The following is a 13422-nucleotide window of genomic DNA, read 5'->3' as shown; positions in this document are numbered from 1 at the left end:
AACCAGATTATGGAGGGGAGGAGGGCACCGGAAACGTGGAAAGAAGCATTCATCACATTGATACCCAAATCAGAAAGGGAAAAGACCCAGCTTAAGAATTACCGTCCCATCTCACTCCTGAATGTGGATTACAAAATATTTGCAGACATTTTAGCGAATAGACTTAAAAATGTATTAAATGAAGTAATTCACAAGGACCAAGCAGGCTTTCTCCCTGGTAGACACATGTCTGACAACACTAGGAACATTATTGATATATTGGAGCTGTTGCGAATTAGAAACACAAGGGCAGCCTTAATTTTCATTGATGCGGAGAAAGCATTTGACAACATTTCTTGGATGTTTATGAAGAAAAACTTGAAAGGGATGGGAGTGGGACGGGGGTTTGAAAATGGACTAGAAGCAATTTATTCAGAGCAAAAAGCTAAGCTGATAGTGAACAATGTGGTATCGGAGGAACTCCAAATTGAAAAAGGGACACGACAGGGGTGCCCTCTATCCCCTCTGCTATTTATTTCTGTTCTGGAGGTATTGCTGAATATGATCAGGGAGGACCAGTTGGTGCAAGGTATAGTGGTCGGAGCGAAACAATACAAACTGAAAGCTTTCGCAGATGACTTAGTCTTGACAGTACAGGAGCCAGAATCTAGTACAAAAAGAGTTCTGGAACTTATCTTGGAGTTTGGTCGGGTGGCGGGATTTAAGCTAAACAAACAAAAAACTAAGGTTTTGGTCAAAAATCTGACACCTACAGAGATAGAGGGGTACCAGAAAGAGACAGAGCTAAGTGTGGTTAAAAAAGTGAAATACCTGGGGGTATCCTTGTCCACTAAAAATTTAAACCTTTTCAAAGATAATTATGAAAAATGTTGGTTGGAAATTAAAAAAGACTTGGATATTTGGTCAAGATTGAAACTTACCTTGTCAGGCCGAATCGCAGCTATAAAGATGTGTGTTTTGCCAAAAATGTTATTCTTATTTCAAACCCTTCAGGTCGTGGACAGAATGGAATGTTTTGGAAAATGGCAGAAGGATATCTCTAAGTTTGTCTGGCAGGGCAAAAAGCCCCGAATAAAATTTAAAATACTAACTGACTCAAAAGAAAGAGGGGGGTTTGCCCTGCCGGATTTAAGGTTGTACTACGAAGCTGCAGCCTTCTGCTGGTTGAAGGATTGGTTTCTGTTGGAAAACACCGATGTCCTAGATCTGGAAGGGTTTGATAATGTGTATGGTTGGCATGCATACTTGTGGTATGACAAGGCGAAGGTTCACAAACTGTTTAAAAACCATATTGTCAGAAAATCAATTTTTGCCGTCTGGATGAAGTACAAGGACTTATTAGAAAGTAAGACCCCGAGGTGGTTATCACCAGTGGAAGCCAAGATTTCTAAAAAAAGGCCCAATATGGAGGCCTACTGGCCAAAATATTGGGAATTGATTGAAAGAGTTGGAGATAATTGGAAGCTCCAAAGCCAGGACAAACTAAAAAGTAAGGTGCGAGATTGGTTACATTATGCTCAAATTCAAGAGGTATTTAAAATGGATAAAAAAGTGGGTTTTCAGTTGGAGAAATCGAAACTGGAGACGGAGTTACTAGAACCAAAGACTAAGGTACTTTCGAGGATGTATGACTTGCTGCTTAAATGGAACACACAGGATGAGACAGTTAAATCTGCTATGATAAAATGGGCACAGGATGTAGGACACAACATTATGTCTGAGGACTGGGAAAGGTTATGGAACACCGGTATGAAATTCACGGCATGTAGTGCCTTGAAAGAGAACATTATGAAAATGGTATACCGGTGGTACATGACCCCAGTCAAGTTGGCTAAAATATATCATCTTTCTGATAATAAGTGTTGGAAATGCAAGGAGGCAGAAGGGACATTCTTTCACCTCTGGTGGACCTGCCCGAAAGTAAAGGCCTTTTGGGAAATGATACATAATGAGCTGAAAAAGGTATTCAGATATACCTTCTCTAAGAAACCAGAGGCCTTTCCTCTGGGCATGGTGGACCGGAAGGTGCCAAAGAAGGATAGAACCTTGTTTATGTATGCAACCACAGCAGCAAGGATCCTTATTGCAAAGTTCTGGAAGACACCAGATTTACCCACACTGGAGGACTGGCAGACGCAGCTGATGGACTACATGGAGTTGGCAGAAATGACTGGCAGAATCCGAGATCTGAGCGAAGAAACAATGGAGGAAGACTGGAAAAAATTTAAGGACTATTTGCAAAAATACTATAAGTTGTTTGAATGTTAAGATTGTGCACGATTAAGAAACGTCACGCTTCTGCAATTTATCTAAGTAAATGATAAAGTAAGTAATGATGAAAAAAAAACGAGATAAATTAGAAACAAAATATTATGTTTATTAAAAGTCTTGAAAACAAATTACAAACTTTCGAAATTGGTAACATAATAAACTCAAAGGTACAATAAGACGTGAAACAAGATAACAAATTGCTGAACTGGTTAGAATAATGAAAGCAATGTTGAGAGGATGTGAGGAGGTCTAAAAGAAAGTGAATTTGATGATATTTAACTTTTGTCTTCTTTTTTCTATTTTTCTTCATATATAAAAAAAAAATGTTTCTTGTATGTTGCTATGTAAATTAATCTGTTAACCTATGGAAAGAAACGCAATAAAAAATTTTATAAAAAAAAAAAAATAGAGGCCGAAAAGACACAGCTTAAGAATTACCGCCCCATATCACTGCTTAATGTGGATTACAAAATTTTTGCAGATATTTTGGCTAAAAGATTAAAAAGGGTGTTAGCAGAAGTAATTCATAAAGACCAAGCGGGCTTTCTCCCGGGCAGACACCTGTCTGATAATACGAGGAACATAATTAATATTTTAGAAAAGTTACAAGTGAAGACTAACACTAAAGCTGTACTGATCGAGACTTCCGGGTTAGCGCCATCGATTAATGGCGGATTCCCTCCGAGCTCCGGAGGGAATCGGCTCTGCAGGATCGGGTCTTGCCGCTGCGGTGAGGCGGGGACCCTTAAAAATCACAGGCGGGGAAGCCTGTGAGCGTGGTGACTCGGCGGGCACCATTTGCGCCCCCCCAATCTGCGAAGGAGCCTTTTTAAAGGCTTCGGAACAGGGACGGGGTGCGGCGCGGTGCTGAGAGTACTGCTTCTTCTGCGGAGTGAAGCCGCAAGCCATTGTCGGAGAGCGCTGACTTTTTCCTTTGAACAATTGGACTCTAAAGCAACAACCCGTGAGTAGTACGGAAATTTGGACTTTAAAAGAAAAATTTGTTGAATTAGGAACGAGCGGGGAAGGGTTAAAAAGGAAGTCCGCCCCCCCTCTTTGTAAACAACTTAAAGCAAAGGACCTGCTAGCTAAGGTCGAGAGAATTTTTTTCTTTTTTCTTTTTTTGTAAAAGACCTTAACTTCACGGTTTGACATTACAAGAATTCTTACTGGAGGATAAAAGACTAATTTTGGGAGCTGAGGTTTCACCCCCCCCCCGGACCCGGGAGCGTCCCGTGAGAGAGCCTGTTGAAGAGTTTGACAGCTGTCAAGTAAGCTGTCAAGACGGAAAAAGAGAACCCTGCTTTTGTTACTTCTGCTGGTTACATTTGCTACAATTTGTTGAAAATAAGGAAGGGCTGATACAAAATAACGTGATTTTTGGACTTGAGCTGAAAGGAATATTAAGGAACTAAAATCCCCCTAGAGGGGCTTAGTGACATTACAGGAATGGCTGGAAGAGGGAAAATCCAGGCTGAATTGGACAGAGCATTTGTTCTCTTGGGAAAGTTACAAGGCCAAACTGATGTTTTGGCTACAAATGTTACAACTCTGGACTTAGCAGTAAAGAACATTGTTGAAGCTGATAAGGATGCGAAACAGGAAGCCTATTCAACTGGACAAATAGAGAAACTTGAGAGTTTTGAGAATATGGAGAAGGAGACATACATTGCCCCTGAAGAAAAGGAAGGAGGAGCTGCAATTTTGCAGATGTTAAAGGAGAATTGTACTTTGAGGCCTGACATGATGGCAACAAAGGAAAATAAAAGTCTGATGTGGAAAGTCTGGCCTGAATTGGGGAGTGGAGAACTGAGAGATCTCCGTATGTGGAGATCTGAAGACCGAAGGATTATAAATTTGATTAAGGTGGAAGTTGGAGCTTTGGGGACATTTGGACTTGAAAGGAGTATGAAACAAGATTTGGAGTACCCCATAGGCTTTATTCTTAAATATGGAGGTCTGGCTGGAAGAAACATGGATCCTGTTGGGCCGGAGCCTCTCCGAGATTTGGGATTTAACACTAAGGACAATCAAAAAGACCGGCAGAGAGGAATTGAGAGAGAATTAAGAGTCTCGGACGTGAGATCTCCAGGCTAAACAGAATATTGAGACTGATGGATATTTGCTGGGGACTGAAACCGGGGAAAGGGTGGGTGGAGTCTGGGAATCCAAAGGGTATATAATTATAATTTGTTCTGTTTTTTATTTGGTTTTGCTATCTGTATGGAAATTGGGAAAGTCTGTTAGGATATTTCCGTTCCACCTTAAAAGAGAGCAGGTTTTGTGAGTCACAGAGTCTGCGTATTTCCTGTTGCACAGGATGTTTATGTTTTCAGTTGCTTTTGTTTCTCTCTTCGTGCCTGAACGCTGTAGCAGGCGGTCATGTCTTTTCTTTGTTCTGACCAACGTTGAATAAACTGTAAATATGCTCTCCTGCTGTGCATCTTTTGCTGTGTGAATTCTGCTGAAAGAGTGTGCACCAGCCTAAGAATGTGGCAATCTATTTCTAAGGCTTCGTGTCGCTAATTGCTGATACTGCGTGTCTACGGGAGGTCGATGGATCATCCGGCAGCCGGCTTGGGGGCTCAGATGGACGTTATCTCCCTGGCAGTATCCCAACAAAGTCGTGGAAGGGAAATTTTGGTTGACTTTAGGAAAAATATTTAAGAATGAATAATGAGGTATAAGTATTGATGTTGAAGTTTGGATAAGTTAAAACTGGTTTTTAAAATGGGCTAAATTAAATGAAAATAAGGCTTGTAAAATAAATGGAGGAAATGGAAGAAAGAAGAAAAGTAAAATAACAATTTGTTAGAATAAATTATTAAGTTAAAGTGGAGAAATAAGTTAAGGATTTGCTGAATTGACAATTTAAATTGGAATACAAGAAGGGGAGGTGTGAGGAGGTCTGAGAAACAAGTTATAAGAAAATAAGTAATTGAAATTTTATGTGTGTTTAATTGTTTTTAAGTTTTGGATTTTTGTATTTTTGTTATTTTTTGTCTATTTTTGTTTTGTGTGGTTTATGAAAATGCCAATAAATATTCATTAAAAAAATAAAATAAAGCTGTACTGATCTTTGTGGACGTGGAGAAGGCCTTTGACAATATTTCTTGGAAGTTTATGAAAAAGAATTTACTGGGGATGGGGGTTGGTCAAAGTTTTGGAAATGGTATAGGTGCAATTTACTCGGAGCAAAAGGCTAAACTAATTGTGAACAACGTAGTGACGGAAGAGTTTAAGATTGAGAAAGGAACACAACAAGGTTGCCCAATCTCTCCATTGCTTTTTATATCGGTCCTGGAGGTTTTGCTAAACATGATTAGAAAGGACCAACTGGTAGAAGGTATCCAAGTGGGAACTAAACAGTACAAGTTAAAAGCTTTTGCAGATGACTTGGTATTGACTTTACAGGAGTCAGAATCAAGCACTAAAAGAGTATTAGAACTGATCCAAGAATTTGGCAATATAGCAGGGTTTAAGTTGAATAAAATGAAAACTAAAGTTTTAGAGAAAAATTTAAATGAGGATGAGAGGGAAAGGTTTCAGAAGGAGACAGGTTTAACATTGGTTAAAAAAGTGAAATATCTTGGGGTTAATATGACAGCTAAGAATGTGAATCTATTTAAAGACAACTATGAAAAATGCTGGATGGAAGTGAAAAAGGACTTAGAAATATGGTCAAATTTGAAGCTTTCCTTGTTGGGTCGAATTGCAGCTATAAAGATGAATGTATTGCCAAGAATGTTATTCTTGTTTCAATCATTGCAAATTTTGGACAAAATGGACTGTTTCAAGAAGTGGCAGAGAGATATTTCTAGATTCGTCTGGCAGGGCAAGAAGCCCAGAATAAAATTTAAAATATTAACTGACGCAAAGGAAAGAGGCGGATTTGCCCTGCCAGACCTTAAACTTTATTATGAATCAGCAGCATTCTGCTGGTTGAAAGATTGGCTGCTTCTTGAGAACACAGACATTTTGGATTTAGAAGGTTTTAATAATGTTTTTGGGTGGCATGCATACTTGTGTTACGACAAGGTTAAAGCACATAAAGCATTTAAAAACCATATTGTCAGGAAAGCATTGTTTAATGTCTGGATAAGATATAAAGATTTACTGGAAAATAAAACCCCAAGGTGGTTGTCACCGATGGAAGCGAAGGCCCTGAAAAAGCTCAATATGGAGGCCAAATGGCCGAAATATTGGGAAATTCTGGAACAAGAAGGAGATAAATTGAAATTGCAGTGTTTTGAGAAATTAAAAGATAAAGTGTGAGACTGGCTTCATTACTATCAAATAAGAGAAGCCTACAATTTGGACCAAAAAATTGGCTTCCAGGTGGAAAAATCAAAATTGGAAACAGAGCTGTTAGATCCTAAAACTAAGATACTTTCAAGAATGTATAACTTGCTGTTAAAATGGAATACGCAGGATGAAACGGTTAAATCTGTTATGATTAAATGGGCACAAGATGTTGGACATAACATTATGTTTGCTGACTGGGAACAGATGTGGACCACTGGTATGAAATTTACGGCATGTAATGCCTTAAGAGAGAATATTATGAAAATGATATACAGGTGGTACATGACACCAGTCAAGCTTGCAAAGATTTATCATTTGCTCGATAATAAGTGTTGGAAATGTAAAGAAACTGAAGGTACATTCTTTCATCTTTGGTGGACGTGCCCAAGGATTAAGGCTTTTTGGGAGATGATATATAATGAAATGAAAAAGGTATTTAAATATACCTTTCTGAAGAAACCAGAGGCCTTTCTCCTGGGCATGGTCGGCCAATTGGTGTTAAAGAAGGACAGAACTTTTTTTATGTATGCTACAACAGCAGCGAGAATACTTATTGCAAAGTACTGGAAGACACAAGATCTACCTACCCGGAAAGAATGGCAGATGAAGTTGATAGACTATATGGAGTTGGCGGAAATGACCGGCAGAATTCGAGACCAGGGAGAAGAGTCAGTGGAAGAAGATTGGAAAAAATTTAAAGTATATTTACAGAAATATTGTAAAATTAATGAATGTTAGGAGGTTGTTGGAAAGAAGGTATTGGGCTTTAGTAGAAATGTTATTAAGAATTAAGTAAGAATAGATTGACAATGGTTAAAGTGTAAAATTTAAGGCTAAATTGTGTTAAGAAAAAGTTTGGATTTAAATTGAAGAAAAAGGGAAAGGACTTGCTGAAATAATTAATTGAACTGGAATGCAAAGAGGGAGGTTTGAGGAAGTCAAGGAAATAAGCAAATGTAAAATAAGGATATGAAAATATGGGTTTTTTTTTCTTTTTTAAATGTTTGTGTTTTTAAAATGCCTTTGTTTTTTTGCTGTTTTTGCTTTTCTTTTTCTATATTTTGTCTTTCTTTTTTATTGTAATTTTTATTGTTTGTTTTTTGTATCTGTTAAATTTTAATAAATATTTTAAAAGGGGGGGGGGACAAAAAACAAAAATGAAGGGGAAAGGTATGTGCGTCCTATGGGGCGAATGCAAACTTTCGCTGAAGCCTGGAGAGCGAGAGGGGTCGGTGTGCACCAACCCCTCTCGCTCTCCAGGTTTCGCGCAGCTCTCCGCAAGGCGCGGGAGCCCGCCGCTGGGCTCCCATGTCTTGTGGAGAGTTGGGGGCATGCCGAAGGCTGGGCGCGCTAAGCTCAGCGTGCCCAGACTTTGCGCAGCTCTCTGCAAGACGCGGGAGGCCGGCGCCGGGTTCCCACGGCTTGCGGAGAGTTGCCTGTTCTGGGGGCTGGGGTCGGGGGAAGCTCGGGCTTCCCCCGCCCCAGCCCCGCGCCTGGTGGGGAAATAATTTTTTTTCTTTTATTCCCCCCCCCCCAAAAAAACTAGGTGCGCCTTATGGGACGGTGCGTCCTATAGGGCGAAAAATACGGTACTTCTTTTTTTAAAAAAAAAAGTTACAACAAAAATTACAAACATAAATTCCAAAAAAAAGAACAAACCAACAAAAACAAATCAAAACAAACAGAAACCAAAAAGGAAAAAAATCACACCTACCAAAAAAATCCCCTGCCATCATACTAAGCTTTACATACATATACTCATATTGACTTCCTTCCTCTGTTTTGAGACCTCAAACATTTTAATCTTTCTGAATTGTTGTGTCTAATGTAAATTACCCCCATCTTTACACCTTTCGCACCGCTTTTAACCCTGCAAAGCTTCATTCGTTACATACCGATATACTTACTCCAGAACAATGTTTTTTCATATCTTCTTTAACACAATCCCATTCCTTTGCTAATTTTTGGTCCCATTGTCCCCTTAGGAATGCTGTGAATCTTGCCAAATTCATATAAGCACAATGTTTAATTTGCTATTCTTTTATTGATGGGATTCCACCCCCCTTTCCAGTTTTTTGCTATGACCATCCTGGGAGCTGTTGCTGCATAAAGGAATACTTTCCTTGGATTGCCAGGAATATCTTTTGTAATTATACCTAAAAGGAATGCCTCCCGTTTTTTACTAAAATATATTTTAAACATCTTTTGGATTTCTTCATATATTTCATTCCAAAATTGTTGAATAGGTCGGCATTCCCACCACATGTGAAACATTTTGCCTATTTCTTTCTTGCATCTCCAACAGGTATTTGATTTGGATTTGTAAATTTTTGCCAATTTTACTGGAGTTAATTACCATTGGTATATCATTTCCCCAATATACTTGAGGTCTTTCAGAATGGGCTCTTCCATCAGCTGAGCAGACTAAGAAACAGGTTCCGTCCAAGAGCCTCTGTGTTGGGGTTGGGGAGGGAATGGCACCTCCTCTCTGAGTCCTGCTCCAAGCTATGGCTGTGGCTGCAGTTGTGACAGCTACCAGACAGGCTGCAGACTTGCAGGCCTGGAACTGCATGAGGCAGGCTTGTGAGCCTCAACCAGGGTGAGAGCCTAATTGAAAGGGAAGTTTGGTTTGGTGGACTTCCCCGTTTGAGTGAGAGGCAGTGGTAGGAAAGTAGCTGGGGATCTAACATTTTCTTCTGACAGTGTGGGGCATGTCTAATAATGTGCCTTAGCTTAGTTTTCTGTGGCCTAATCCCCCAACTGTAAACGGGGTGAATGGAAATGCTTTAATGATTCTAGGTGGGCAGGTAGCAGGGCGTGGTCAAGATGCTGCCCCTATTCTTGTGGTGATAGGCAGGGGAAAGCATCGCTGGAGTGGGGAGGGGGCTGGCCACCATCAGGGGTGGAGGCCTAGGTGTTTGGTCTCTGTTCCTTGTTCCAGCCCTCTCACACCACCAGAGGTTACTAGTAGCAGATCTACTGAGCCCTCTGGTCTGGTGCTGCTACTGCTGAATGTCAGATCAGTCCATATTAAAACCATGCTCTTTCAAGATTTGATCGTACATGAGATGACTGATCTGACTTGCGTTACTAAGAACTTTCTGGCCCTAAGAGCTGTTCAACAGTGGAACAGTCTCCACCATCTCCTTGACCAGGGAGCCTCTTCACCTTGTAATGGATTTGTGAAGAAAGTTTGGAACTTCTTACATGCAGTAGAATTCTATCTTGCTTTAACTTTGGAATGCTTTGCTTGTCTTTGATATTAGGAAAGTGAGATATGATGATTATGATTGAAATAATCATGATGGTATACGTAGGAATGTATATGAATGGAGACTTAATATGAATGTCATTTCTTTTTGAGGAATCTTTAGTCTTCTCTTTGAAAGGGTGACATGAATATTGCTAACAGACCATTGCCCTACAGATCAAGTTAAGTATTGAAGGGCCTATCAATTCTGTATCAATCATTTTGACCTACAGTATTTTATAACCTTATTTATCTCCTCTTTTTTAATGCTTGGTAAATTTCTGTTAATTAAAGGAAATGGATCTATGAATCCGTCATTAAATCCATTTTCATTTAAAATGGAACAATATCTATCCAGATCATTAGAGAATAAAAATGAATACCTGTGATGCTTGGACTTTTCCATCTTCCAACCTTTTTTGACGCATCATCACCACCCTCTTGGATCTAGAGGAGTACGCAGCATTTAAGGCATGGGCCAGAGCTCGGACCGTGTTGTAAATGCTGTAGGTGTCCTGAAACAGGCTCCTTTCAAGGACATCTTGAGAGAACCCCAAAAGGGTCTCCTTCACTCTGCATCGCCTCTGGCCTTTCACAGACAACACATGCTTTGAATATAAGCAATGATAGCCTTCAGGCTAACATGGATGGAAATTCTTATAGTGCAAAGAAACTGGCAGATTACCATCGTGTTTTGCTCTTTCTTTGGTCTGGATAAACAAAGCATGAACAACCATGAATGTGGTTGTACTCAAGTATTTCCGGAGACATGTTGGAGCTGACATATGAGAGAGTTATTGTGATCCAAACTTTCCCAGTAATCGGTTTCAGGGTTCCACCCACGATTTGAAGTAAAACTGCAGTTTCAATGAGGGACTGAGATTCCCCATAGTAAAGAAACACGTTGATTCGCCTGTCCATGGAAAGTGAAATCTTCTGCCGGAGCTTTATCATCCATTGTGATGTAAAGAGATTGCATCGTGAAAAGGTTTGTGAGAAAGCAAGGCAGACACCACCCTTAGCAAGCGCAGGGGTCAGGGTGCTCAGAAACCTTTCTCCATCGTCAGAGTCAGGAGCTATGAGCCCGATCCAAGTCCACCTGAAATGCAGGAGTAGCCTGACAATCCCTGAGCCTGGGGGTTCTTCATTTGGGGTCATTCGGTAGAGCAAAGGAGATTGCGTTTTGTCAAGGGCATGATGAACAGAAGCATAACTGACCTAGGAAGAAAAGGAAGATATAAAGGGTTTTCTTGGTCAACTGGAAATTGTGGTCAGGGAGAGCCATATTTTCCAGTGCTTCTCTGGAAAGGAGATGTAGGACACCTTTGGCAACAATACACTCTGGTCAGTGAACGAAATAAATCAATTCATTCATTATAGGCAACAATTTAATATGTCTTCCACATTATTCTCTCCCTGAATGCCCCAACCCCCCCCCCCCCGATATTTAACACTATGTTGAGTTAAGATATGTTGTTGTTGAGTGTAGTGGTGGAGGAAGCAGGCGGGGGGTGTCCTTCCCTGGGGGCCATCATTGAGGGAAGATTACAAGAAGACACCCCGTGGGGGGGGATTCGCATCCCCACCCCCAAGAGTGGCGTCACAAGCCTCCGCCATTGCAGCCGCGTGTGGAGGATCCTTCCCTCGGGGTTGCACCCTCCGCCCTTGTCTGTACGGCGCTATTTCACACACCTGCCAATATAAGGATGTGCTCAGCTGTGATTCCTGCATTGCAGTGGGTTTTGATGGATTGGTTATTTAATTTTTATACTGCATAATATATTTAAAATATCTGTAAGCATTGCACAGAAAAGTGAAGCAACAACAGACACCTTAAATAAAATAATCCAAAGATGCACCGTTACTTTAAAAAATATTACACGCACCCAACACATTTAGAGCATGTCAAAGGCTCTTGGTCTCCCACAAAGAATCCTGACAGCTGTAGTTTGTTGGGAATTATAGCTCTTTGAAGGGTAAACTACAGTTGCCAGTATGCTTGTATTGAGTGCTTTACATTTATGGTGTACACAACAGCATCAGCAAAGGCACAATATGGTAATGAAAAGGCCCTAGACCTACTCGAGAAGCTCAGCTTTTTGAGGAAATGGGACTTGGACAATAGTTCATGCATAACCACACAATTGTTTGCTAGAACATTGCTAGATTTAGACCCTAGATCTTATCTGCTGTCCTTTTAAAGTTGCACAGTTAGAACAGCAACAACCCACATTCATAAGAACAAGTAATGAAAAACAGCAGAATTTGTTTTAAGAGAGATGGCTTCTGTTGGGGATGTTCTGGGATTAAGAGGTTTTAGGGCAGTACTCAACCAGTGACTAGTGGTGTGGGAATCTGTCCCATTTTTTCTAGACTGTTTTCCAGATGTAAAATTCCCACCCATTTCACAAAGCTGTTTGCTCTTTGAGAGGAAACATTCATTTACCATATAGGCCAGGGGTTCCCAAAGTGATGCCCTCCAGATGATAGTCAACTCCAACTCCCATGAGCCAATGTTCACCCCTTAGACTGCTCTGATGGTGACCCTTTTTGTGAAACCCTTTTTCACCCAGCAGGACAAATCCTTCAACACAAGGAGAACCTCCTGGATCAGGCCAACGACTCATCTAGCCCAGCATCCTGTTCACTCAGTGGCCAGCCAGGTGATTGTAGGAAACCAGCAGGCACAGCTTGGGCACAAATGCACTCTGCCCTCGTGTGATTCCCAGCAACGCAGCACCCAGAAGCATTGGTGCCTCCAACTAGGGAGGTAGATCACAGTCATCATGCCTAGCAGCCATTAATAGCCCTTGCCTTCATGAATTGGTTTAATCCTCTCTTAAAACCTCCACTGCCTCCTCTGGGAGTGAGTTTCATAATTTGCTTCCTATTCAAAGAAGTGGCTGTTCTCTGCATGTTGCCCATGCTAGTGTGTTCATACCTGGGGGATTTTGTAGGTTCCCAGCATATTTGAAATCTGGAGTGAGGTGTCAGAGTTGACCCCTTCAATGAAAACCAAGGGCTTCTTCTGTCTTCCACATTGGTAGTTTGGGACATTGGCCCTCCCAGGAGAGAGCAGATCTAGCGTGGCATCATAGGTCATCCTTGCATTGTAATAATTGTCATAGATGTCATAGCCCAGGGTGATGTTGGGTAAGATCCCGGGGTCCTGATTAATCTCATGGATGGCAATCATGAAGGACAGGAGATACCAGTATGCTACCATATCTGCTGCCCTGCAACATAGCATGAAGCCTAATGTCAGTCTCCGTTCAGTGAAAAGTAGCAAGTCCCTGCTTTCTTAATCCTATAAGAAATTGCAGCCACAAGAATGAAGCAAAACAGAACATCCACATCGCATAATGGAAGCTGAACGGCTGCTTGCCAGTTAAAGGGAGATAGAAGCATATTTGAGCACTTGAGTGCTGGAAGCAGGGAGTGAATACCACCCACAAATATATTGAGCAAAAGTTTGTAAAAGGACAAGGACAAGTTCAAGGGGAGTGGTAGGTTGTAAGAGTTTGTTTATTTTTTAAAAAAAGAAGAGTAGATGTAAAATAGAGATCTTTACCAGTCATATAATTCTTGCTTCTAAT

The 13422-nt window shown here is 40.8% G+C and overlaps 1 protein-coding gene across 6 annotated transcripts in view; it reads right to left on the bottom strand.

Annotated features, from left to right (window-relative positions):
• The window catches only part of LOC308580992 (vomeronasal type-2 receptor 26-like), a 66023-nt gene that overhangs the window by 25832 nt on the left and 26769 nt on the right, over positions 1-13422 (bottom strand). For all 6 annotated transcript variants that reach the window (XR_014004861.1, XR_014004862.1, XR_014004863.1 and 3 more), the window contains exon 2: positions 12768-13062. Coding sequence is in view for 3 of the 6 variants with exons in the window: in XM_081183389.1 (XP_081039515.1) it covers positions 12768-13062 (295 nt within the window). In the remaining 3 variants the exon portion in view is untranslated. The remainder of the gene's footprint in view (positions 1-12767; positions 13063-13422) is intronic.

Source organism: Podarcis bocagei (genome assembly GCF_964188305.1).
Source record: "Podarcis bocagei genome assembly, chromosome: 2".
Lineage (NCBI taxonomy): Eukaryota > Metazoa > Chordata > Lepidosauria > Squamata > Lacertidae > Podarcis > Podarcis bocagei.
This window is presented reverse-complemented; position numbering and strand designations above follow the sequence as displayed.